The sequence below is a fragment of the Tursiops truncatus genome, chromosome 16 (genome assembly GCF_011762595.2).
Source record: "Tursiops truncatus isolate mTurTru1 chromosome 16, mTurTru1.mat.Y, whole genome shotgun sequence".
Classification (NCBI taxonomy): Eukaryota; Metazoa; Chordata; class Mammalia; order Artiodactyla; family Delphinidae; genus Tursiops; species Tursiops truncatus.
The window spans coordinates 63361587-63389519 of NC_047049.1; the positions used below are offsets into that span (position 1 = coordinate 63361587).

At 33.7% G+C, this 27933-nt stretch overlaps 1 protein-coding gene and 1 non-coding gene across 11 annotated transcripts in view; one reads left to right on the forward strand and one right to left on the reverse strand.

Moving 5' to 3' along the window:
* Positions 1-27933, forward strand: part of HERC4 (HECT and RLD domain containing E3 ubiquitin protein ligase 4) — a 234185-nt gene that overhangs the window by 115080 nt on the left and 91172 nt on the right. For all 10 annotated transcript variants that reach the window (XR_012326613.1, XM_073793541.1, XM_073793540.1 and 7 more), the window contains 4 exons: positions 12840-12999; positions 20059-20135; positions 23233-23454; positions 24563-24654. Coding sequence is in view for 9 of the 10 variants with exons in the window: in XM_073793541.1 (XP_073649642.1) it covers positions 12840-12999; positions 20059-20135; positions 23233-23454; positions 24563-24654 (551 nt within the window). In the remaining variant the exon portion in view is untranslated. The remainder of the gene's footprint in view (positions 1-12839; positions 13000-20058; positions 20136-23232; positions 23455-24562; positions 24655-27933) is intronic.
* On the reverse strand, positions 10219-10323 carry LOC117308606 (U6 spliceosomal RNA). The gene has a single exon (XR_004522697.1). It is a non-coding gene; the product is annotated as a U6 spliceosomal RNA (small nuclear RNA).

The following is a 27933-nucleotide window of genomic DNA, read 5'->3' on the forward strand; positions in this document are numbered from 1 at the left end:
TTTAGGAATTAGCTAGTCCTGGGAGGTGCCGACTCTTCTGGTGTCTATAATCCCCTCCCCCCACCATTCCTATGTCAGCATCAAGAATATAGAAAGTAAGAATATAGTTAATTGTCTCTGTGATGAATGAATGCCAAATATACCAAAATGTATCTAAGAAAACACAGAACAAAAATTCTGGCAGTATATTCTGAGGGTTCATTCTTGCTAGTCTTAAAAAGAAATTGAAGTAAAGCAGTTATTTGATTGATAGTATATTTATGTTGGAGTCTTTATATTTCAATTTTACTTCTCCTTTCCTCTTCAAAGCAGTTAATTTCAGCAGTTCCTAGCCATAAAGAAAGGACTCTCCTGAAGAAAAAATAATGTAAAGCCCTAAGTATTTATACAGTTTTAAGTATGTTTTGAAAATAGATTATTAAAACATAACCTTGTTGTTTAAGTATTATTAACAAAAGGACAACAGTTCAATCAGTAGGGAAATGTTTATATCTTAGTGCCTTTATCTGTGAAGTAGGGATGATGGTATACCTGTCTCATGATGTTTATGAGGATTAAATGAGATTAAACAAACAAAGGGCTTAGCACAGTGCCAGGCACATAATCGTCTTGTTTATGTTACCTGTATACCTGTATGTAGGTAAGAATGCATAAAAGGGGTATGAGCTTGTAAACATATCCGTTATAAAGAATTTTTTAATCTAGTTACATCTCCATATGAACATTATTATGGGCTGTCAACTAAGACATGTAAGTTACTGTATGTTAAGTTTTGATTTTATCAAAGAACTTATTAAAATGTTTTCATGACTATGAGTTGTACCATTCCAAATTCTTATTGGTAATTATTGGTAATAATTTTAGAGAATAAGCATTTTCATTAAATATTTTATGTTTTAGTTTTACTTAATTCTTAATTTTTTAGAATATATTTTATGATGATCATTATATGATCATATTAGACATCCTTTAAAAAGTGTCAGTAAACAATAATTTTACTTTAGGAATAGGGAAATAGCATGCTGCCTTGAGTGAAGTAGCCATTTGGTTATTTGTTATCTCTATCACAAAATTAGCAATATGATTATTTAAAGTAAAAAAAAAGCATTCTGAATTATTTATTGGTGTTACTCACTAATCCCAAGTGACTAATGTCTTCATCTTTTAAAAATTCAGCATCGTAAGATGTGTCAACTACACATTCACTTGTTCAATTAAACAATTAAAGAACCATAAAAGAAGAAAAAAACACTTGTAGATAATCAGTGTTGACAATTTAGTATTTATTTTTCCAGCCTTTTCTCTGCATATATATTGGGGCTGTATGTGACATATTTTTATACAAGAATGGAGTTACACAGTACCTTTTTAATTTCACAGTATAGCATCTTGTGAACATTAAATTTCTAGAGATGGATATAAGTGAACTTTGCATTGCTCTAGTTGGAGTTTTGAGTTATTCAGAGAGAAGGGAAGAGGAAAATCTATATTTACAGCAACTAGTGAGGCATAGTAGGCAGAGGATTCTGGCTGAATTAAACATTTACTAAGTAATTGATACGGAGCTGCTTTTTTTTGTGGCTGCGTTGGGTCTTTGTTGCTGCGTGCAGACTTTCTGTAGTTGCTTGAGTGGGGGCTTCTCTTAGTTGCTGTATATGAGCTTCTCATTGCAGTGGCTTCTCTTGTTGCAGAGCACGGGCTCTAGGCATGCAGGCTTCAGTAGTTGTGGCACACGGGCTCAGTAGTTGTGGTATGCGGGCTCTAGAGTGCAGGCTCAGTAGTTGTGGCGCATGGGCTTAGTTGCTCCACAGCATGTGGGATCTTCCCGGACCAGGGCTGGAACCTGTGTCACCTGCACGGGCAGGTGGATGCTTAACCACTGTGCCACCAGGGAAGTCCCTGAAATGGAGCTTCTTAAAATTAGCTTTTCACAAAGTATATTCCTTCTGACCTCCAGTTTTGTAATTGTTATTAACATGACTGTGCTTGTTGCTATTCATAACTATATATTTTTTTAGACCCTGATAACTTGAGAATAAAATATCAACAAAGATTTTTGTTCTCTGTGTAAAACACTGACAGTTGTTCAAACTGTTGAAGTTTTTTCTTTTTTAATTAAACATACATGTAGAACTTCATTAAGCTCATATACCACATTAAGAGTTAAGATTTTCTTTTATTAAATGTAGATTTTATTTATTTATTTATTTATTTTTGGCTGCGTTGGTTCTTCGTTGCTGCACGCAGGCTTTCTTTAGTTGCGTCGAGCTGGGGCTACTCTTCGTTGGGTGCGCGGGCTTCTCATTGCAGTGGCTTCTCTTGTTGCGGAGCACGGGCTCTAGGCGCGTGGGCTTCGGTGGTTGTGGCTCATGGGCTCTAGAGCGCAGGCTCAGTAGTTGTGGTGCACGGGCTTCGTTGCTCCGCAGCACATGGGATCTTCCCGGACCAGGACTCGAACCCGTGTACCATGCATTGGCAGGCAGATTCTCAACCACTGCGCCACCAGGGAAGCCCAGAATTGCGTTTTTAAAAACTCTAAATTTTTCTTTGCTCATGGAAATACTGCTAGGTATCATAAATGGGTTTTCAAACCAATCTTTAAAACACATTATACCTAAGTGTAATACTCTATCAATAATTATATTTAACTGAGCTTTGTAACATTTTCTGTAGAAAAATTCATTGGAGTTTTACATTTGGGTGTCAGAAATTATCTTCACGTATCACTTATCCTGGCTTGTTTAGCTCTCTTGCTTTATTGGTTCCAGAAAGCTTAAGATAGATATTTGTGAGCAGCATTTAACTTAACTGTGTATCACATTTGAAATATAAATAATACTTGACTATAGCCATTGTTTCCTAGAGAAGAAAATTAATTAGACCAGGTTAGTTATTTCCCTAGTATTTTGATTTGGAGAAACAAAGGACATTTGTTCCTGTGGGGTTTGGGGTCAGTTATAATTTGGGGACTTACTATATCTTAAAAAAAAAAAAATTCTTTTTTTCCCTGATTACCAAAATAGTACATTTTTATAACTTTTTAAAAGTTACAGAAATATATGATTTGAAAAGTGGAAGCCACTTTTTCCCTACATCCTAAAGATGACTACTGTTTCTTTATATTTTCATATCTTTTATACCTGTATTAAAATATGTAATCCTGTACACACATACATAAAGTTCTGTGGTTCTCTTTTTCATTTAACGTATTTTTGTCTTTTCATGTTATACTGTATAGACATTCATTTTAATAGAAGCACCGATTTCTATTACATGGATATTCCATAATTTATTTACCTACCTGTTACTGGAAGTCACGTTATTTCCTGTTGTTGTTATTGTTGTTTCCCAAAAGGAAAGTTTCTGGGTCAGAGGACATGCATGTTTAGAATTGTAATACGCATTGCCAACTAGCTCTTGCTCTCTAAAAAGCTTTTTGTTTTTTGAGCTTGTATTTTTTTTTTTTTTTTTTTTTTTTTTTTTTTTTTTTTGCAGTACACGGGCCTCTCACTGTTGTGGCCTCTCCCGTTGCGGAGCACAGGCTCCGGACGCGCAGGCTCAGCGGCCATGGCTCACGGGCCCAGCCGCTCCGCGGCATGTGGGAACTTCCCGGACCGGGGCACGAACCCGTGTCCACTGTATTGGCAGGTGGACTCTCAACCACTGCACCACCAGGGAAGCTCTGAGCTTGTATTTTAAAGATTGTTTAGAGAAATGTGTCTTTTGCCAATTTTGTGTAAATTTTTTTTGCCATTTAAAAAGTTGTTTGGTATGGAAATAATGTAATTCGAACTAGAAACTTCTAAATTTCAAAATCAAGTTTATCTGTGATTGAATTATTCAGAATAAGTTATTTCTGTGGATCACCTTTAAAACAAAGATGGTAGTACTTGGGTAACTTGACAGGAATGTTTTGAACCCAAAAATATTTATTTAAGTGTATTTGTTTGCTAGGGCTGCCATAACAAAGTACCACAGACTAGGTGGCTTAAGTAACAGAAATGTATTGTTTCACAGTTCTGGAGGCTAGAAACCCAACATCAGGGTGTCCTCAGCATTGGTTCGTTCTAAAGATTATGAAGGAAGGATCCATTCCAGGCCTCTCTCCTAGCTTCTGGTGGTTTGCAAGCAGTCGTTCACATGCATTCTCTTTGTGTGCTTGTCTGTGATGATGTTTCCTCTTTTATTGGGACACAAGTCAAATTAAGGGCCTACCCTGCTCCATATGACCTCATCTTAACTAATTATATCCTTGATGGCCATTTTTCAAATAAGGTCACATTCTGGGGTACTGGGGATTAGGACTTTCAGCATATCAATTTGGGGGTAACCCAATTTATCCCATAATAACAAGGTTTTGAGATCTGTAGATGAAAGAGGATACAGAGTAATGATAATGTTTATATTTTCCTTCAAATAGCTGTTTAGAATTTCGAATAAGATGCAACTTTTAAGAGATGCTAGTTGTGAATATGTTACTAATGGTGTGTCTGTAGTATTACTTTTATACCCAAAACACACATTTTTTTTTTTCTTTTACTGTTTACAAGGTTCTCAGAGCATGTTGTTACTGGTGATTATATCTTATTATCAGGTTAAAACCCGTTTAGCAAAAGACTTAATAGACCATCTTGTATATTTTGTGATTGGTTGTCTAGGAAGAAGTGTTTATGTGTACTGTTATTATTGATAAATCAGTCTGGGTCATAGTCAGTCAGTACTCACAGAGCTTTTCATGGTCATTCCTGGACATGCACACATGCAGGGCTGCAAAATACATGAGTCTCCTGATGTGTAGATTCCCAGCTGAGGTTCAACAAAGCACTGCTTTGCCTTCCTGTTATAATATGTCCTTTTTGTGATATATTTAATGCCACACTTTTTGCATTTTTATACTTTTTGTTGGTGATTTCACTGTTTAAAATGGCCCCCAAGCATATTGCTGAGGTGCTATCTAGTGTTCCTTAGCACAAGAAGGCTATGATGTGTCAAAGAAAAAAATCCATTGAGGCATGAGTTTACAGTGCTGTTGGCTCTGAATTCAATGTTAATGAATCAACAATATAATTAAGATGTCTTTAAATGGAAACGCACATAACACAAGGTTATGAATTGATCAGTTGATGAAATGTTGTGATTAGAGGCTTGTAGCAACCTAATCTTGTATTTTCCCTAGGGGCAGTCATTCGGTATTTGCTAAATAGGTATTTGTGGTGACTTTATGGAACATAGCTACTGTGAATAACAAGAATTGATGTATTCCCAACTAGACTAAAATAAAAAGACTAAAAATTATAAGTGGAACAGTGATGGGGTTTCCTAGAAGGGTGGTGCGGTGGTGAAATAAATCATCATATTTAGCATTCTTTTCTTCATACATTGTGCAGAGTTTTGCATTATCTTTCAAGGAAGTGTGAAAGAAGTTTGGAGTCACTGTTTTTGTAGTTTTTATTTTTCTCTTTGTACCTTTCATTAACCACAGTTGAGAATGAAAAAAAATTTTTTTTCTGTCCATAATGGCAAAGAGAAGAAAACTGACAGAGGAACATGTTCATAATTATGAGACATATCAGAAGGTGAATGTAGATACACCGCTGTATGGATATGGTGAAATTGATCATGTAAGTGAACTCTTAAAGAATGAGTCTGGAGATGATATTCTACATGAATTTTCACAAACTCAGGAATTGGTGAACATATTTGTTAGATCCCAAAGGAAATAGGTTGTTCTTATTCAGATGGAAGGATTTTATCATGTAACATTTTACAAGAACCTGGACCTATTCTGTGTTGCTAAAAGGATGTGCAACTGTATTCTTTCTTTTATGATGTTTCTGCAGCAAAATTTATTTGATGCAGTTTGTTAGTGAACAAATGCTGAAGTCAGAGGTGGATACAAAGGTAATTGGAGGAAATAAATGATGTAGAAATGAAAACCGTCATTAGGTTGAACATCTTTTTTTTTTTTTTTTTTGCGGTACGTGGGCCTCTCACTGTTGTGGCCTCTCCCGTTGCGGAGCACAGGCTCTGGACGCGCAGGCTCAGCGGCCATGGCTCACGGGCCCAGCCGCTCCGCGGCATGTGGGATCTTCCCAGACCAGGGCACGAACCCGTGTCCCCTGCATCGGCAGGCGGACTCTCAACCACTGTGCCACCAGGGAAAGCCCTAGGTTGAACATTTTAATTGGTTTTTACAAATCTAAAAATGACAACATTTTGTGTTTATGGAGCAAAGAAGATGGCCTTTTTCTCCTTAATAAAACGATGCACCATCAGTTTTCAAAAATATTGCATTTAAAAAAAAAAAATATTGCATTTTAACAGTACAAGTGTAAGAAGAACCAGAAGTAATGATGAGCTAGGGCTTATTAGATTTGTATTTGGAATATATCTGCTGTCAGTATTTACAAGATGGATATGTTATATCTATCTAGTTCTTTATCTTTTCTGTTTTTGCTCCTGTCTCTGAAAAATGTATTTTTTTCCCTGCCTTTTTCAAGAAAGTCTCCTCCACTTAAGTTTTTTTTTGCTTTTTTGTGCCTCCACAAACTAAATGTTCCTTTTTTCTTTCCTTGAAGAGAAATATTGTGAACCATAAATACTGATATGAACAGCGTTATTTTTCTCAGACTTTTTATATGAACATTTTGAAGCATAAAGAAAAGTAGAAAGAATAGCACAATGACCAACAGTTAACATTTTACCATGTGTTTTTATCTGTACGTATTTGTATTTTTTTAAAAAGTACCTTATTCTGAATTACAGTCAACTGTAAGGATCATGTGCTGTTACTAAACTTTTTCCAACAAGTTTAGCATCATACGCTCATAATTCTAACATCTTCTTGTAGCTCCCATTTATCAGAGGAATCAATTGTTTTTGGTTTTTTTTTAGGAATTTTTTCTTTTTCTAAAAATTTATTTATTTTTGGCTGCATTGTGTCTTCATTGCGGCGCGCAGGCTTTCTCTAGTTGCGGCAAGCGGGGGGCTACTCTTTGTTGCAGTGCGCGGGCCTCTCATTGCGATGGCTTCTCTTTGTTGCGGAGCACGGGTGCTAGGCGTGTAGGGCCTCAGTAGATGTGGCGTGCGGGCTCAGTAGTTGTGGCTCACGGGCTCTAGAGTGCAGGCTCAGTGGTTGTGGCGCATGGGTTTAGTTGCCCCGCGGCATGTGAGGTCTTCCTGGACCAGGGATCGAACCCGTGTCCCCTGCATTGGCAGGTGGATTCTTTTTTTTTTTTTTTTTTTTTGGCAGGTGGATTCTTAACCACTGCACCACCAGGGAAGCTCCTCAGTTGTTTTTTCATGGGCTTTCTTGACAAGTTTTTCTTTTGTTTTCTGTCCTTTTCCATATATATTCATACTCAACCTAAATTAAAGTGAATTTAATCCCTCTTACCCCTCCCTTTTCTGTGTTTGTTGGCATTGAAAGGCAAATGTAGCTTCGTGATTAAAACTTTGAGTTAGCATAATACCTGGTACATAATAAACACTCAACAAATCCTAGCTGTTAGGTTTGGTATGAATTCTGTTTTGTTTTATTTTTTTCTCTTTCTCATACAGGGCATCATTAAGACAGGTTTTCTAGTGAATTTTTTGGTTTGTTTTGCTGGGTTCATTTATTCCCCCTTCTTTCTTGCTTATCATTGACTTTTTTGCAAGCCACCTTGTTTCGAGCATTCATCCAGAATTTGACCTGGATGTGAAATGTCTCAATATAACATTGACCTAACTTTCTAGCATACTGGGGGGAAACGGTTGAGGTTTTTCATTTTAATTAGCCATTTGGAAAAAATAAGTAGTTTAAAAAAATTGTACAAGAACTTAACAGTTTGTATATTTGTTGTCTGAAAAGCCTGTATTAAGTAGTAGTCCCAAGACATATGTTATTATGTTTCTTTAATAATATATTTCTCAGTAGTTATTCATTCTCAAAATAGGTATCTTAGTAATTTGATGGGGCTCAAATTCTGAAAGAACCAAAATTATTTATCTTGAGTTTTTAGTGTGTAGAAAAAAAAAGTAAAGAGCCCAGTTCAGTTTTAAAGTGAAAACAATGGTTTTTATACATTGCTTTAACTATTTTCTCTAATGTTCTATTTAATTTTTAAAATAATTTTAATTTTAATTTTGAATAGATAATATATCCGCATGGTTCAAAAATCAAAATAATATAAATACACATTGAGAAGGTTTGCTCTTACACTTGACCACCCTATTTCCCTTCTACCCACATCCCCTATGGGCAACTATGTTTATTAGTTTTTTGTTTATCTTTTCAGTTTCTTTGTGTAAATGTAAGCAAATATGAATATTCATATTCTTTCCTCTTCCTTACACAAAAAATAGCAAATCATGTACATTATTCCACGTCTTGATTTTTTTTCCTACTTTTCTAATATACCCTTGAGATCTTTCCATATCAGCATGTAGCATTTCCTCTTTATTTATGTTTTCAGAGCATAGTGTCCCAGTGTGTGGATGGAATCCTTTATTGATGGATACTGGGAATATTTCCAGTCTTTTTGTTATTATATACAGCACTGCAAACACGTAAATACACTCACATTCACACACACGCACATATGTATTTGTACTCTACCCTCCTAGGTTCTCCAGCTGGGGCTTGTCTAGACAAAGGACAGATTAACAGGGAGAAAAACAAAACAAGTTTATTGCCTTGCGTTTACATGCAGGAGCACTCAGTAATGAGTAACTTAAGGTGGTAGTAGAACATGGGCTTATATAGCATCTTAATAAAAGAACAATAAATAGAGAAGTAACAAGACGAAAAGGACTTTTGAGTTTCTGGGGTGGCAAATTTTGGGAAGGTAAATATGTGGGGGAACTTAGATAAGGGCTAGTTAGTGAAGTTTGTTATGTAGCTTCTGCTGGTGCTGTCTCTGAGCTGATAAGTCTAGAGTTGCCTCCAGTGATTAACTCTTGTCCTTCCTGGTAGAGAGGGAAGGTGGGACACTTCAACAAATTTATTTCCTGCTTTTAGGCACATAGGAGAGCAAAGAGCTTTTCTTTTTAGTGGCTTTCAGCTCAAAGCAGTCCTTATGCCAAAGTGGCATGTTTTGGGTTGGCATATTCTGCTGCCCTTTAGTGCTTAGATGTATCTGCAGGGTATGGAATTGCTGGATCCAAAAGGTAATTGCATATGTTTTGTTAGGGTTTGCCACATTCTTTTGCATAAAGGTGGTTCTGTTTTGTACTTCCACTATCAATATACAAAAGTGCCTTTTCCCCCAACAGATTGTTATCAAACATATGGATTTTTATGAGATGAAAAATGTTATCTTGGTGTGTATTTATAAATACACTTTTTTAAATTAATAAACTTTCTAAGAACAGTTTAAAGTTCACAGCAAAATTGAGCAGAAAGTATAGAGTTCCCATACACTCTATACTACACGTATACAACCTCCCCCACTATCTGCAGCCTGTACCACAGTGGTACATTTATTACCATTAATGAACCTGTACTGACACATCATTGTCATCCAGAGTCCATAGTTTACATTAGCATTCACTCTGTGTTGTATATTCAATGGGTTTTGATGACTGCATAATGATACTTAGTATTGTACAGAATAGTAATAGTATCACACAGAATAGTTTCACTACCCTAAAAATCCCCTCTGCTCTGCCTGTTCATCCCTCCCTCCCTCTAACCCCAAGCAACCACTAATCTTTTTACTGTCTCCAAAGTTTTGCCTTTTCCAGAATGTCAAATGGTTGGATCATACATTTTGTAGCCTTTTCAGATTGGCTTCTTTCACTTCGTAATACACATTTTAGTTTCCTCCATGTGTTTTTGTGGCTTGAGAGCTCATTTCTTTTTAGCACTGAATAATATTCGATATACCACAGTTTATCCATTCACTTACTGAAGGACATTTTGATTGCTTCCAAGTTTTGGCAGTTATGAATAAAGATGCTATAAACATCTGTGTGCACGTTTTTCTGTGGACATAAGTTTTCAACTCCTTTGAGTAAATACGAAAGAGCACAATTCCTGGATCTTATAATGGTATGGTTGGTTTTGTAAGAAACTACCAAACTGTCTTCCAAAGTATCTGTATCATTTTGCATGCCCATTAGCAACGAATGAGAGTTATTGTTGCTCTGTATCCTTACCAGTGTTTGGTATTGTCAGTTTTTTGGGTTTTGGCCTTTTTTTTTTTTTTTGGGTACTTTAGGTACTTTTTTATTGAAAAAAATATGGACCGCTTCACGAATTTGCATGTCATTCTTGCACAGGGGCCATGCTAATCTTCTCTGTATCGTTCCAATTTTAGTATATGTGCTGCCGAAGCGAGCCATTTTAATAGGTTTATAGTGGTATCTCATTTAAATTTGCAGTTCCCTGTTCATATATGATGTACAGCATGCCTTCATATGGTTATTTGCCATCTTTATGTCTTCTTGGTGTGGTGTCGGCTCACGTCTTTTGCACTGTTTTTTTAATTGGGTTTATTTTCTTATTGTTGAGTTTTAAGAGGGTGGTTTGTTTTTTTTGGTTTTTTTTGTTTTGGATAACAGTCCTTTATTAGATGTGTCTTTTGCACATATTTTCTCCCAGTCAGTGCCTTGTCTTCTCATTCCTTTGATAAACTTTTATAATTAAGTATGCAAAATTAGTGTATGGCTTTATGAATTTTCTAAGTGAACGTATTATTGGCTTCTCAGTGTAGTTTGAATTTTCATTTCTCTCATCAGTGAAGTTGAACATCTTTTCATAGGATTAAGGGCCATTTCTGTTTCTTCTTTGTGTGAACTATCAATTCACATCTTTTGCCATTTTTCATTTAATTACTGCTCTCCCCCACCCCCGCCCCAGTTAGTCTTTAAATATTAGGGAGGTTATTTCTTTATTTGACATGAATAACATTTTTCCTGTTTTTTTTTAATCAGTCTTTTCACTTTGCTTTTAGTTTATTCTGCTGTATTTGAAGAAATGATTTGAATTTTCTCTCATGGGTACAGGGAATCTCTTCCTCTTTCCTTACTTACACAGCTTAGTGTCACTGTCTTCCAGAATTCTTCTTAGTATCTTTCAGGGCTTTAAAAAGTATCTCATGTTGCCCTGGTACCTTTTGTATGTCTTTACCTTTGCGTTTAATAGCAATCCTTATCTTGCTTGTTTTTCTATAGACTGTAAACTCGTTGAGGACTAGAACTCTGTTTTATTTACCTTTATGTGTCTAGTGCTTGGAGCACACATGGTATACAATAAATATTAGTGTTTGGTATGCATGATTGTTTCTTTGTTGCTTGGATTTTTGGTGCCTTTGATTTTACAGCCATTGCTATCTAATTTAAGTACTCTTCATATATTATTGTTGAACCAACCAGTCTTATTCATCCTTCTTGTCATCCTTTCATTTCTGCTCTTTACTACATTTCCTTTGAGGATAGTTTTGGAGAGATACCGACTCATTTCAGGGGCCTCTGTGAAAAATTAACAGATCTTTTGTGCATTTTACTTCTTCATAATTAAGATTTATGGGATGCTTTGATGTAAATAAATGATGCCATACTTTTAAGTCCTTTTTCTTTTTTTTTCTCGTGGGGGGAGGCAATGTGTTATATATGTTTTGCTTTTATATGTTTCTACAATATAATTTTATAAGAACATATATACAAAATATACACAAAAAGTGAGAGATTAGTATAGTGAACGTCCATGTACTATTCATCAACTTCACGAGTTATTAACTTGTAGTACTTTAAGGTAAGTACTTAAAATAACATATCCTTAGAGTTATACAGATTCCTGAAGGCTGTCTAAGGGCTGACCTCCCACCCCAAAATGCAGAATAAGTAACCCAGATACAATTTGAATTTCTCTGTACATAGGGATTCAAACTTCTTTCATGTAATCTGCTTTATTATTGAACAGCTGCATTTGTACATTGATCTAAAATGTGCTTCTGAAGAAACCCTGATTCAGTTTTAACAGCTCTGCAACAAGAGACTTTCAGTTAATGAAGACATAGCTTTCTTATTAGGCTAAAGAAGGTTAATTTTTTTTTAAAAAGTTTAATTTTAAATGAAGTCTTAAAAAAAACTTGTAGTGTACTAGTAAAAAAAACTGATAGACAATGCACATCTTAAAGAGACTAAGGAAGCAATTTCACTTTCTTTACTGATTTGTCAGTGGCTACTGATAGTCTTATGAAGGCCAATATTTTAAATTAATTTCTGGTTAAAAGCTTGGAGATGTTTTAATCACATGTGGAATTTTTATGTCTTTGATGTTAAAAGTAGCAGCCCATAAACTGATATCTATTTGTTATGGTCACATTGCCTTTCAGTTCTCTCCTCAGTGTATCTAGTAGATGCTTTATTTATGAGATCTGTAAATAATTTGTTTCCTGTCAGAAATTGCTAATTCAGATTATTTCCTTAATTTCAGGATCACTCCATAGTAGTATCCATTTGGTAATGTATATGTCAGTTACGATTTTATTGTTAAAAAACAGCCGAGTTATTTAAATGGTTCCCTTTCAGCTGGACTCCTTTCTTTTATTGGTAATGGCTTTGAATGAAGAGCACTTTTCAGAGAGAATCTTTATAAACCCTTAATTTCTTTACCCAAATGTTAAAGTTACTTAGTATTCTGAGTTGATTATGCCCTATGACATATCTCTGTATTTACCACAGCGAGAATTTTGTATGGAACATATTTGTTAAGTTTTTGAGAATAACTGAAGTTATACTTAGTCTGTATTTCAGCATTTCCTTAGCTTTTTTGTACAAGATGAAGACTATTGTTTTATTCTTGTTGGGAGTTTAAAACTAGGATGTAATGTCTCTCTTCTTGATTTCTGTAGAGCAGGTTGTTGCGCTGGATGCTCAAAATATCGTTGCTGTTTCATGTGGAGAAGCTCATACATTAGCACTAAACGACAAGGGCCAGGTGTATGCTTGGGGTCTCGATTCTGATGGACAACTTGGCCTGCTAGGATCAGAGGAATGTATCAGAGTACCCAGGTAACAAAGGTGACCGACAAGAGGTCTTTAACAGTCTTTTATAATAAATTTGCTATCTAAGTTATTCTGCTTACTACTGGGCATTTAAGAGTTGACACCGAATTACTTCTACCCTTTGAGTTCTTAAGGCATTTACTAGGTAGATTCTTGCCTTTAATTTGGATTGAGTGCTGTTTTTTATATACTCCGTATTTCCCCAAATTATTTATGTTTGTAAAGAAAAGGGGTAGGGAATGCATACTTTATTATAAATTTTCTCTCACTAATAATTTTAAATGGGTTAAGACTAATTTAAACCATTAATTATACTATCTTGAGTACCTCAGCCATTGAAATATTTATTATATATTGGTTGTTTGCATGTTTCTTTCTCTTTTTTAGTCTTTATTGTTTTTATCGAATATAGAAGTCCCACATGCTTAAAGTGTAGAAAGAATAAGTCACTTTCTACGTTTTTACATAGCAGTGACCACAACTTAATTTATGCTAACCACTAATTCATCATAGAATTATTTCAAAATTTAAAAATAAGCAATGCTTCATCAATGTTGTAGCCTTACAGGTTTATATAGGACATAACCATTGCTGTAATATTAAAAACTGTCAGCATGAACATAAAGATTTAAAGAAGAGTATCCAGTTCTTTTAGACATATAATTAATACACTAACTCATGCTTAGTGTTTAAAATTATACAAATTCTTGCCTCCTTAAACTCTTGTTTTTTTGTTTTCTTTTTTCCCCCTAGTAATAGTTATAGGGACAAAAGAGAACTCTCCAGGGAACCAAGGTATTACACCAATTTTAGATATATTTCAGGTAGCATTTTTGTAATATACACATATAGATATTTTGTTTTTAATTTAACATTGATAATGTTTGTTTTGGTTTAAGAGGTAGATGTAACTACTAGGATAAGAAAATGGAGCACAGGAACTAATATATTTCAGAAGAGGAGGGAATTCCCTGGTGGTCCAGTGGTTAAGACTCCACGCTTTCACTGCTGCGGGCTTGGGTTCACTCCCTGGTCTGGTAACTAAGATCCCACAAGCTGTGCAGTGCAAAAAAAAACAAAACAAAAAACGAAAAAACAGAACAGGAGCTCTTATCGTTAGAAATGAGTTTTTTAAATAAAAGCCCATAACCTTCCTTCATATATATATGTATGTCTATTTAAAAACTTAAAGTATACATTTGAAGCATTTGCTTTGTTTTAGCATAGTAAAAGTTTTTTTCATCTTTAGTTTGACATTTTATGTTTGTTCTAGTAATGAACTGTCTGTTGAGACTTCTGGATACACACATTAACATGTTTTGTTTATCGAACTTGTAACCAAATTCCACAAAACTCCCCAAACAAATTTCTTCCCCTTTGTTTCTTCCGCAGTAGCAATTAAATAACACACTTCCCATTATGCTTTTAGTGCCTTTTAATGATGGTGCTGTTGGGAGAGACATTTTTTTCTTTAAGCTAAGTAAATTGAATTTTTTTAGTCATTTCAGTTTTGATTTCTTTTACAAAATGTTAATTTGCAGCCAAATGGCTGTTGGCTACAAAATACAAAGCATTCAGAGGAACAGAGTGATCTCACATTTGTCATATTGTCTACTGATTTTATTTCCTTCCACAAGTAATTGTTGTAGAATGGGATTTTTTATTTAAGGTTTTTAAGAACTTTGTGTTTTCAGGATTGAAGAGAGACATGTTAGATTTTCTAAGTCAGTATTTTCAAAACCATGATTCACAGCAAGGCTGTCTAGTTTCTCTTATTTTTACTCCACTTAATTCTCATACTTACTTTTTATTTTTATTTTTTTTGCTGTTCAGTTCTGATATAAGAGATCTCAGTCAGTAATCCATAGATGATTAGTAAATGGAGAGAAAGGTAATTATAAGGAGAAGAGTTTATTATATAATGATTTATTTGAAGGTTGCCCAATAATTCTGTATCTGTGACTTTACTCTTTATGAACCTGGATAGGGACCTGTAAGATCTTGAGTCCTTTGGTTTAAACTTCTCTGTTTGTGTATTTGCTGAACATCTATATTAATTTTCAGCTGTGTATTAAGGCATCTTTCCTGTTCAGTCTTTTCAGTTTTTCATGGACTAATCTGATTTGTTGTGACGTATATATATAATTTTTACTGATACTTTCATGTCTTAAAGGGCAATTTAGTATTTCAGTAGAAATGTATTTTTATGAAAGACCACCATTGATTTTTTTTTTCTTTTTAAATCTCAGCACCAAATCATTTTTTAGATGCAAGGCTTTTTCTAGGTGCTTAGAGATGTCAGCCAGCTTTGTAACTTTCACATACACTTTGAATAAAATGTGTAGAATATAGGAGGAAACTCAGACATATGTGAATAGGTTTTTAAAAATTAGTGTTTATAATTTTCATAAGAATGATCAGAAAAGTGAATATTCACATTAGGCTGTATTTTCTTGAGAACAAAACCCATTTTTATGTTAATAGATGAGAGTATGTAAATTAAGCAACACTTTAATTTTAAAGATGAATGTAAAATTAATAATAAATTATATTTGAAACTCTTTGGTAATCTTTTCCTACTTCTGATTTTGTTTTGTTTTGAAATCATTATTTCTTGGGGAAAGACAAATTATTCAATATCAGTGGTCTCTGTGGACCTGCATTTCTGGCTAGTCATTTCTTTTTATATGTAGGATATATGTTACACCTTTATTTTAAAAAAAGTTAATCTGATTTTACTGTCTTTTAATGTAAATAGAAAAACAATTGTTGGCAATGAGGTTGTAGTTTATTTTTTAAAGTTCTGTTTTTTTTGGACTTTGTAAGAAAAAATTATGACAGGATGGTATAATATGATGATTCTTGTGAGAACAGCAATTTCTGGGCTACAGGAACTAATTAAACATGTTTGAATTGTCGCCTTGGTCAAAAATAAAATTTATTTTCTTGATTGAACTTTTAAAAGTATATTACAGGGAATTCCCTGACGGTCCAGTGGTTAGGAGTTGGTGCTTTCACTACCATGGCCCGGGTTTGATCCTGGTCAGGGAACTAAGATCCTGCAAGCTATGGGGCACTGCTCCCCCCCCCCCCCCCCAAAAAAAAGAAGTTTATTACAGTTTCTGCCTAATATTAGCATCTGAAAGTACAGAACATTTCAGATTAAAAAGAAAATTTAAAAAAATTAGAAGAGTTTTTAATGGTAGAGACTAGATCAGTTGTTAGCCTAAATTTTTCAAAATCAAAGAGTTGGTGCTAAGACTTTTCTCAAATCAGTAAGAAAGTTGTGGTGTAATTGAAAAATAGAAAATTGTTGATTATGTTTTACTGGCAAAATATATTTTTAAAACCACTTTATTGAGGTATGATTGGCATACAAAAAGCTGTACTTAATGTATACACCTTGATGAGTTTGGAATTGGCAAAATATTTAATGCTTTAGTTCTTCAACTTCGTGATTATATATAATATAAACTTTTCACTAGTCCTTGTTAACAGTTGTTAAAGAATTTTACCTTAACATACAATTGGAAATGCCTGGTTTTTGCCTATATTGCCACTGTACATTAAGGTTGAAAAATGTAACAACACAACAGTACACATATTCAACAGTATATGTTTTGACTTCAAGACTTCCTAAGGGAGGGGTGTATAAATCTTATTTCCAAGTTTATTAACTGTTTTCTTACAAATTTCAAACGTTTCAAAATTCAGTAAAGAAATTATTCTTTTCTTTTTTTTTTTTTTTCTGGTGAAGGAAAGTGTAGCATTTATTGCAAGGTGACAAGCAAGGAGAATGGGCAGCTAATGCTCAAAAGACGCAAACCTCCTAATGGTTTTTAGGGATGGGTTTTTAAAGACAAAGTGAGGATGAGGGTCATGGGGAATGTGATCATTTCATGCAATCTTCTGATTGGTGTGTGGTGAGGTAACCAGGTGAGGTCACAGAGATTGATCACGTTATCAGTCTTCAGGCTCCAGCCAGTCTGGGGGCTACGTGCTCATGGTCATCATTCTCTGTCTGGTTGGGGTCTGGTTTCTGTAAAACAGCTTCTTCCAAGGAGCTGAAATCACTTGATTCCACACATTCAAAGGCAAATGGCAAATACACCAGGCCATTTCTACATCCAAAAAGTCATGGCAGTAATTTGCAGAAAAGTCATCCAGATCATTGCACGTTTTGATTGAGCCCATTATGTTGCTAACACTGTTCAAGCCTATTTCCTGACAGAAGAGGCCACATCACATCATATAGACCACATGAGGAGCAGCAAGTGTGGTCAGGAGGCAAAACAGGAGGGCGAAATTATTCTTTTCTTTATAAGGAATAATTTTAAATGTCATAGCCATTTAAAAATGTTTGACAAGAACTCTAAACTTTAGGGAGTTATTTTAAATTTATAAGCAGTTATAAAATGTTTCCCCTAGACATCTGAATTCTGATTTTCTTTTCATAGTTCTGATTAATTAGGAATCTTCATGTATGTGTGTATATATATTTTACTTACAAAATTTATTCTGGCTTATTTTACTTTCCTGTTAACTGCATTTGAATCCTTTTAAAAATTGAAAACCAGAAAACATTTACATTATCTTTTTTACTCATTGGGGATTATTTTTGATGAATTCTATAAAATTTTGTTGCATTAAGAATTTTCTAATTTGTCTCTTTAGGAAAAATGGAATGTGGTAAAGTTGTTTTACTATTCACAAGTATTTTTGTTTCTTTTTAAAATTCCTGAAAGCTTAAAACAAAACAAAACAAGAAAGCATATCCTCTCCTCTTCCCCACCCCCCCACAATCTTCAGTGTATTCAATCTCCATAGAGATAAAAAGAGAGGTTTTTTTCCTTTAAAACAGTAATGCCACAGAAGAATATCTTAACTTGTCTCTGTAGCAGACATGGCTGAAGAAATTAGAGTTTATGTTGTATTCTAAGCTGTATGATAATATTTTGGTAATGAGAATCACTTTCTGTAAATTGCTGTGTAAATTTAGAAGTCTTTTGGAAGCAAATTTTATGAATAGTTTAATACTAAAGCCTCAAAGAAGTTGCAGATTTACTTATCCTCTAACAGTGGATACTTCACATACTTTTTTTTTCCCCCATATTTTTTGCCAGGCACTATGGTAGGTCTAGGGATTCCATGGGTATAAGATAATAATAGTCCATCCTCACAGAGCTTATTGTTTAGCAGAGTATACTAATAGTAATAATTAAATGAATAAGTACACCAGTAATTAGTAGAGATAAATGCTGTGAAGGAAAAAAACATAGGGTGCTATGAGAATGTAGAATTTTAAAAGATTTTACTTAGTCATGCAAATTGGACTTGATATTTGGAGCAATTGGTTTTTAAAAATACTTAGTACAGTTCACTAGTCAGTGTATGATATGCCTAATATGCGTAAGCAGTAACAGTAAATGTTTAGTAACTTCAGCACAGTTGTATGTATCCGTGTATTTTTTTATTCCTGTTTTTGCATTGCCAGTGTTTGATTTTGCTAACTGCAAAAAAAAAAAAAATGACCTTTTGCTATATTTGAAAATCTGAAGGTACATTGGACCCTGTTAACTTGTTGGATTCTGCTAAATGTAGCAGTACAACTCTCAAGCTTTGCAGGACATAAATCCACTAAATAAAATTATTTTTAATACAACAATATGGAATTAGAGTAACTCTCTTTTTTCCCACTCAAAATTTGGTTTGCTGAAGCTGCCTCCCGAAAATCATGGGTATTGACACTCTGGTCAGAACTTGCTCTGGACTCTCATATGGCAGAATTAGGTCAGGTGGCAGTATCAGGTAAAGGGAAATAAGAAACATAATATATTTCCACACCCCCTTTTTTCTTAAAAACATTCAGGAAAAACAGAATGAGCAAGTGAAGGGGAGCTACATAAAGAAAACCTGGGATGGTTGATGCACATAGTTTCTTGATTTTTGTAATGTTTTAAATCCTTTAGAATTATGTTGCAGTTAAGGAAAAATCAGAAATCGGGGGAAAAAAACTGTAAAAAATATAAGTAAGAAATATGAGATGGCAGAAATATGACTGAACACATCACTGATCATAATACATATGAATTGATTAAATTTCTCTAGTAAATAATTTAATATCACTGATTTAGATGCAAAGCAAAAGGATAGTCCAAAAGGAATAGGTTTCATGATTTGTGAATTGGTAGCACCACATGATAGGAATCCTTGTTGGTTCTTAAGGAACCTGACAGAGGAGAACATATAATAAACTAGGCCAAACACCAATTTTCAACAAATTGGATCATGTACATTTGTTTTACAAATATATTGCCAAGTTTCATACTTTAAACTAAAGATTTTTCACATTTTGATGGTAATATCTGCATCATAAAAGCACTCAGGGGCTTCCCTGGTGGCACAGTGGTTAAGAATCCACCTGCCAATGCAGGGGACATGGATTTGAGCCCTGGTCTGGGAAGATCCCACATGCCGCAGAACAACTAAGCCCATGCACTACAACTACTGAGCCTGCGCTCTAGAGCCCATGAGCCATAACTCCTGAGCCCACGTGCCACAACTACTGAAGTCTGCGTGCCTAAACCCCATGCTCCGCAACAATAGAAGCCACCACAACGAGAAGCCCGCACACTGCAATGAAGAATGGCCGCTGCTCGCAGCAACTAGAGAAAGCCCACATGTAGAAACGAAGACCCAGTGCAGCCAAGAATAAAATAAATCGATAAATAAATAAATTAATTAATTAAAAAAATAAAAAGAAAGCACTGAGCTGTGAGCATAGTTTACTGTGCTTAAATATTGTCCTTTCAAAGTGTTTTCTCATCATATCTCTTAATTTTTTCATATTTAGATTTTGTTTACTGATTTTAGCATAAATTTTTGGTAAATTGGGCCTGTATGAGAAAAAATATCATGAACTGCTAGGTCATGCTAGTAAGGAACTGCTGGTAAGGAGACTACTTGCACATAGTAGGTGGTCAATAAATCGCATAAATAAATAGCATTCAGGATCCATTTATTAAATGGAATTAACTGATCCTGATCTCTCTTCTTACTTTCTAGAAATATTAAAAGTTTGTCGGATATCCAGATAGTACAGGTTGCTTGTGGCTACTATCATTCACTTGCACTTTCTAAAGGTAAGCATTGCTTTTATTTTCTTTCCCCTTTTCAGTTTTATTACTTGATACTTTGAGTTGAAATTCCTCCAACTTCGTTCTTATTAAAGATTGTCTTGGTTCTTCTTGATCCTTTTCATATCTATATACATTTTAGAATTAGCTAGTCAGTTTTCACAGATACTTAAAGTGTTGGAATTTTGATTGGGATTGCATTACCTCTAAATCAGTTTGAGGAAAACCTTTATAATATTGAGTCTTTCAATTCTTGAGCATGCTATATCCCTCCATTTATTTTAATCTCTTTTTAATTTTTCTCAAGAGTATTTCGTCATTTTCTGTGGAGAGGTCTTATATACGTTTTATTAGATTTTTCCCTAGATATTTGATATTTTTTGTTACTCTGATGTCATTTTCAAATCGTTTATTACTAGCATATAGACATGAAATTGATTTTTTGTGTCTAATTGTTTCTTTAACCTGCCGAACATTATTCCTTCATAGCTGGGGAAGTTTATAACTTGCCCAAGTTCATTTACGCTTACAGGTAAACTTTTTATGAATAGAAACAGAGAAGTCTAAGCATCCTGTAACCTTTATTTGACTTCTTCCTATGCCAGCTAAGGATTGTAACATGGGTTAGTAAAGAACCTGCCGTATATTTGTTTTTTATTATATAAAAAATAAGTTCCAGTGGCTTCATTATTATTATTTTTAATTTATTAAATGCCTAGTAAGGCCTACTATGAATGAAACAGTAGACTAGAACTATAGGGAAATACGGATAAGTTAAGAGAAGGTTTTAGGGATCGTACCGTCTAGTAGAAGAGGCAGATATACAAATAATATAATTGAGGCAGAAAAAATATATACTGCTTTTGGTCAAAGGAAAAGTAAAATATGATGGGCATAAGGAAAAAAGTTTAATTAGTTTCAATCAATAGAATTGGTAATAATAAAGAAGGGATTGATATTTGATGCAAGTCTTGAAAGATGATTACAATTTCTTCAGAATTGGAGAGGTTGTGAAGCAGCTAGGGAAAATGTTGAGGATTGGCTAAGGTAATAGTACTAGTAAAGGCATAGAATCTGGGAAATATTTTGTGTATTTGAGTATCGGAATATAGTTTTACGTGGGTATTTTGAGAGCATGGGAGACATTTTCATACTTCAGTTGAGAGTAAAGTAAAAACAAATCTGTTACAAAGGGCCTTACATGCCATATTAAGGAATTTGGTTTTATTCCATCAAAGGAATAAAGTAGGGGGTGGAGGCTGGCATCCCTGTATTCTTTGTTGTTACTTTGCCAACTCCTCTTTTGATACTTTGGTAGGTAAATCCAAGATAAATTTAAACCCAAACGTTTTACCAATGAGGACAGTTTTTCTATCTTGACGTATCTTACAGGTATTCTTTTCCCTTATTCAGCTTCATGTTTTAGTAGTATCTAACGCATCTAATGGAAAAAAAAATTTTTTTTTTTTTTGATCACTCAGTACAAACTAGGCACATTAGGGTGTACAGTAAACAGTGGTAAGCAGTACACTACCAGCCCTTATGGTACAGTCACACAAATAACAATATAGTTTACATACTATGAAAAAAGAGTATAAATAAAAAAGTTTGGGATATTTAGATCATATAACAAGGGGACTGAACTTAATCTGGCAGATCAAGGAAGGCTTTCTGCTGGGAGACAATAGAAGTAAACTAGACAAGGATGAGGGAAAGGTTTAGGCAGAGTGTGTGAGACAGCAAGTGTGTGAGAAATGGTCATTGGAGAATATAAAGGAAGGTGAGTATGGCTAGAGTATAGTAAGTGAGGGAAGAGGCTGGTATGAAATGAGCTCAGAAACATAGGTACATTTTACAGAATTATAAGCCTTGTTAAAAGTGTTTATCTCAAGAGCAGTGAGAAAGCACTGATTTCTGTTTTTTTCAGGTGAGCAGCATTTCAAATCTACATTTTTTTAAAGAGTCAACTCATTTGAGATTTATTATAGAATAAACACACAGACATAAATTTATAGAACAGTTAATTTGAAACTTATCCAGACCGTTATTAATGGTGTCTGTCCTATATCAGATCTACATTTTTATATCTCTTTGTATATATACAAATGTCTCCTGGTGTGTCCATAGAGTATTTCTGGAAGTACATATCAGCAGTTAGTAAGAGTGCTTGTTTCTTGGGGGAGGAACCAGGGATCTAGTTTTGAAGGGAGACTTACTTTTAGTAAGTGTGTACTATTTTATAGTATGAATTTTTAAAACTCAGATATTAGTGTGTCAATTATTAGTTTAGTGCCATTTATTTAATAAAAATAAGTAAAAAGATGTTTAAAGTTGCAAAAAATGTAGCAGTGGGTGAGCAAATGTGACGAGAACTATTAAAAGAACCAGGTGAAATGGTGAGGAGTGGATCTATTCACCATATTTTTCTTTAGAAAGAAAACTGTATATAACTTGACGATAGATTGATAAAAATCTGTATATAAGGTAAGAGAGGAGAGGAGTATTAAGGATGACTCCTGTGTTTATGGTTTGTGCTGCTGTATCAGTTGAGGTGTTATCTACTGAGAATGAGGAACACTAGGAAGAGGTCCAGGTATGGGAGGTAGGATGGGGGTCATGAATTGAGTTTAGGGCATGTTGAACTGGAAATACCTTTCAAATATCGAAGTATAGCTGTCAGGTAAACAATTGGATACATGAGTTTATTGCTCAGAGGAGAGATCTGGGCTAGTGATAAATTTTGAATGTGATAGCATATAATTGATAACTGAAACCTTGAGCTTGAATGAGTACCTCCTGGGAGAAGTCATAGAATAAAAGTGAGACCTGAGGAATACTAAAAAGAGATGGTCCTTTCTTGAGGAACATCAGGAAATGGGATTATCCCCAGTTATGTGACTTACCCATTCATCAATAAAGTCAAACTAAAACTGTATTAACATGGATTATTCAAGGTAGTATTGTTTCCATATAAGAAATAAATTTAATAAGGAGGAATATGTATTTTCATCAAAGAGGAAGAATATCCCAAAATAACTGATGATTTTCAAGTGAAATTTTTTTTGTGTGAGAAAAATAGTAATTTATGATTCTTGTTTTACAGCAAGTGAAGTCTTCTGTTGGGGACAGAATAAATATGGCCAGTTGGGTTTAGGCATTGACTGTAAAAAGCAAGCTTCACCACAACTGATTAAGTCTTTACTTGGAATCCCTTTCATGCAAGTTGCAGCAGGAGGAGCCCATAGTTTTGTACTCACCCTTTCTGGAGCTATCTTTGGATGGGGACGCAACAAATTTGGTCAACTAGGTCTTAATGATGAAAATGGTAGGTTTGCATTATTTTATAAATATATTTTTAAAAAGAGATGATGTTTTGAGATATATCAGTGATTCTTAGTGTCAGAGAGAAGTGTACCCAAATCTTCCCTGGTGTTGAGGTGGGGATGAGAGGTTAATTTTAAAATTCCATTTGATAATAATATTTTTAGGAGATTGTGGGAAGGCCAAAAATATTATTTTATTCTAGAATAAAATATAGAAAGTATATCTGGACAAAAGTCTTCAATGTTGGATGTTCACTAAAAGAAAGTTGAGAAAAACATTACTTCAAATTGGTAATCATATTATCAGCCACCATCAGTGGAAAAAAATTATAAAATTATCCTGAAAAGTAACATGAAGTGTTCATCTATTTGAGTATTTCAAGGAAATATTTAAATCTGAGTCATTTAATTAATCACTGTTAACAGTGATGCTAGAGTCTTGAAAATAAACTTTTTGAATTTTAAAAAATTATAACTGCTTAAAACAAGTTGGGATCTTGGAAACTGATTTTTCATAGCTACATTAGGTTGAATGCCAGTATTTGAAATACAAAAACTAATTTAATAAAGTTCAACATAATTATAATGACTTAGACAAAAGTGAGTTGTTGATCTAGTAACAACTGGTAATGATAAATAATACTCTCAGAAAGAATTTTAAAATACTTTGTTTTGCATGAGAAAAATATGTCAGATTAGGACATTATATCTCTTTTCTACTATAAAATAGCAGAAAGTATAATTTTCAGGCTTTTTAAAGTAGGATCCTATGAGCTTAATTATCATGAGGTGAATATAAAGAATGATGTGCATGTACTAGAAGCAGTCAGATAGCTTTGAAATTCCTTGATTGCGGAGTCCTATGCAGATTGGCGTTTAGGCAGTTTAGTACTTAAGTTACTCTTTTTAGAGCTCTCCTTTATCACAGTAGCATGACTAGAAAGGCGTGGGAGCCCAACTTAGTAGGCTTGTACCACAAAATCATTGAATTGTTAAAGTTGTTTAGTTATCACCATCTTCCACAGTTAAGGAAGCTGTAGAGGAAACACATTTTAGAAGCTTTTAATTTTAAAAATACTGTTCATTGATGTCTCTTGTTGGAATTTTCAGATAGGTATGTTCCTAATTTACTAAAGTCACTAAGAACTCAGAAAATAGTTTATATTTGTTGTGGAGAAGATCACACTGCTGCACTAACCAAGGTATTGTACTCCTATAAAACTTTTTTATTAATAGTTATGGTAGTTATTTCATAATTAGTGAATATTTTCATGGTATTTACTTTGAAACTTGAGTGTTATTGATGTCTAAAAAATAATTTATCTTAAAAAAGGAACTTAGGTTATTATCTGTTCTCAAAAACTTTACGTTAAATTTCAGCTGTTTCATGTTATGAAATGTGAATTGTGATCTACTGTTTGTGTGATGATAATATATATTGTTGAATTTTTCAACTTCATGTGAAATACTGCTTTAATAATACTGTGAATGAAATAATTCCTTTTTAGTTTGTCAGGCTTGCTGTGCTTTGTGTATCAATCCCATTTATATTGCATAACTCTGACTAATTTTAATGTAGCTCCCATGTGCCTTATAACAAGTAATAGAGACTGAATCCCTCTATTATCCAAAGGCCAGGTATTATTCAAGCAGTTATAATGGGCTTTCAGCACAATCTTGTTAATGGCTTTAACTCTGACCTCTCACTTTGTTGGGTATGTGCCAGTTCAGTATCAATACTGTATAGTTCTCTAGCAATTAGAAGTAAAATGAAAATAAAAACATTAAACTAACCTTTACCAGCAGTATTATTTATTATAGTCATGTTAACATAAAGGAACTGGCAACTTATCATTGGCTAAATTAGCAATTAATGTTTTTGCTTCTTTATCTTTATATCCTGCATAGTAGATAAAATTGGCAAGAAAAAATTAACTTCTAATCAGATTTATAAAATTTCTACACACGTACTCCCACATTGGGAATTTTAGAAGAATTATTCTCAGTCCTTATCAAATATAGTGTACTAAAGGTACTTTAAAAAATATTATAATGACCAGTTACAAAAGTTAATTTTTTTAAATTCTGTATTACTTGCTTTTGAGTAAGGAAGATTTACTATCCCTACTGATCTTACTACCATATTTCATTGATTTTTTTTTTGTCATTCAAATTGCAGATGTAATTACTGTCGGCAAGTTATACATTTTAGTCATTCTCTTCTATCATTCGTATTTAGGAGAAATAAGGCTGTATTGAAGATAATAGTAAAAAATACTTTGTATAATATCTTTCCATAGGACTAACTTTGTGGTAGAAAGATTCACATGTTAATGCTTTTCAAATTCAGCCTTTCAGACAACCACTTATCTTATTTTCCCAAGATTTCTAAAGATTTCTCTTTATTGAGTTTTTAAAAAATGCCAATTCTATTAATTTTCTGTATTTCTCTCTCAAAACAGTAGCTGGTGATACTTGTTCACTGGAATTCTTGGTGTATATTATTTTTAACAAAATCAGATAGTTTTAAATATTGCAAAAGTAAAATATTTTATTGTTCCTTGTTTAAAGTTAGAATATAGTTCTATATCAATGTCTTTTGCTTTTCTGGAAGAGCTTCTTGCAAATAGATTAGTATTGCTTTACAAAGCAGTTTCCTTGTGCAAAACAAACATTAGGAAAACTTTTAAAACAGATTTTTAAAATCAGAATAAATGGAAAGACATGCATGTTAATGGATATGAGGACACTACCATAATGATGTCAATTTTTTTCAAGTTCTTTTACAAATTCTTTATGCAAATCACATATGCATATACCTTTTGACTTATCAATCCCTTAGTAATTTTAAGAATCTGTTCCAAAGATACTAAGTTATGTATACACAAGGCCATTTATGGTGGCAGTATTTTAATAACAAAAGAAGAGAAGAAATCCAGATTCCCATCAGTAGCAGTCTAATTCAGTAAACTATGGTAACTCCACTGCGTGGTACCATGCCCTGTAAAACAGAATGAGGAAGATCTCTATATTATGTTGTGGAACGATTGTCAGGATATATTATTGTTAAGGAAAAAGAAGAAGGTACATGTTATTTATATTTGAAAAGGATTAATAGGTAGACCAAATGAGCCTTGCCTTATAGGTTTGACTTTGGAACCTAGAAACTGTTACACATAATTAAAAAGCTTATATGTTAAAAGAATTCTTCAAAATTACAAGTGGCACAAATACAGAAAGAAGAATTTTAAAGTATAGTATTTTGTTGTGCATCACTGATGGGAAATAGCCTAAAGATAAACCAAATTCACAAAGAGGTCTTAAACTGCATTCTGTAGTCTTATTGTTAGTAGTAAAATTGGCAGCATTTATTTTCAGTATATTGTATGTAGAATAGGATAAAGCAATTAAGTATTTGTATTACTCTCATTAGAAACTATGATTTTCAGCTTAAGAGAAAAGAGATATAAAATGGTAGCAATCAAAACCCTGTAATCTTTGCTTTGAATCACAAGTATCAGTGTGAATTCTTATTTTTCTCCTTCTAAAATAAGTTTGTTTGGTTTGGTTTTTGTTTGGTTTTTTGGTGTGTGGTTTGTTGTTGTGTTTTTTTTTTTTTTTTTTTTTTTTTTTTTTGGCTATGACCACCAAAAGTTTCTAGAAATAACTAAACATTTGTAATCTGGAAGCAATGAACATCCTTTGATTGTTGTAGACTCTATACTAAAAAGAACCAGGGCTTCTTAGAGAAGAGCCTGATCTTATACCTGGGACCAAAAAAAAAGTATGAAAATAGCCTTGAGTATTTTGTGTCACAAAAACAAAGACTACTAAGATCATGTCACAAGGACAACTTGAAGGAGTTTTCAGTGGTTAACAAAAATAAATAATGTCTGCAATAAATGGAAAGATACCAAATATATAAAAATCTGTGACTTCATAATGATCGTCTTCTTACCCAAATCAACACAAAGCAAACTTCATTGCTTATCTTTGGAGGTTGCTAGGGCAACAGCTTATTTTTCTAAAAATCTGTAAATGAGAAAGAAGCATTTCTTCTACCTCTTAATTGCAGATTGTATTTTATAATAGCTCAATAGTTGATGAGTTAACTTCTCTATAGAAGAATTTCGACTAACAAATTTAGAAGAAATAATAAGATTAGAAAAATCTCCATTTTGTATTCCCTAATGAAATAATGGATCTAGGCAAAGATCATCGTTAAGCTTAATGGGTATAGATTAGGCTGAAACACACTGTCCCACTTACTTATTTTTAACTTTACCTATCAGACATATGCTTTCTGACATGGTGTAATAAAATACTAATCAAGAAAGTTTAAATATGACCTCTATATTAAATAATATTAAAGAAATATTAAAGGGGTCCATTCCTCAAGAACATATAACAATTGTACCTATATATGTTCCCAGCACAGCAAATATTAACAAGTATTAACAGATCTGAAGGCAGAAATAGAC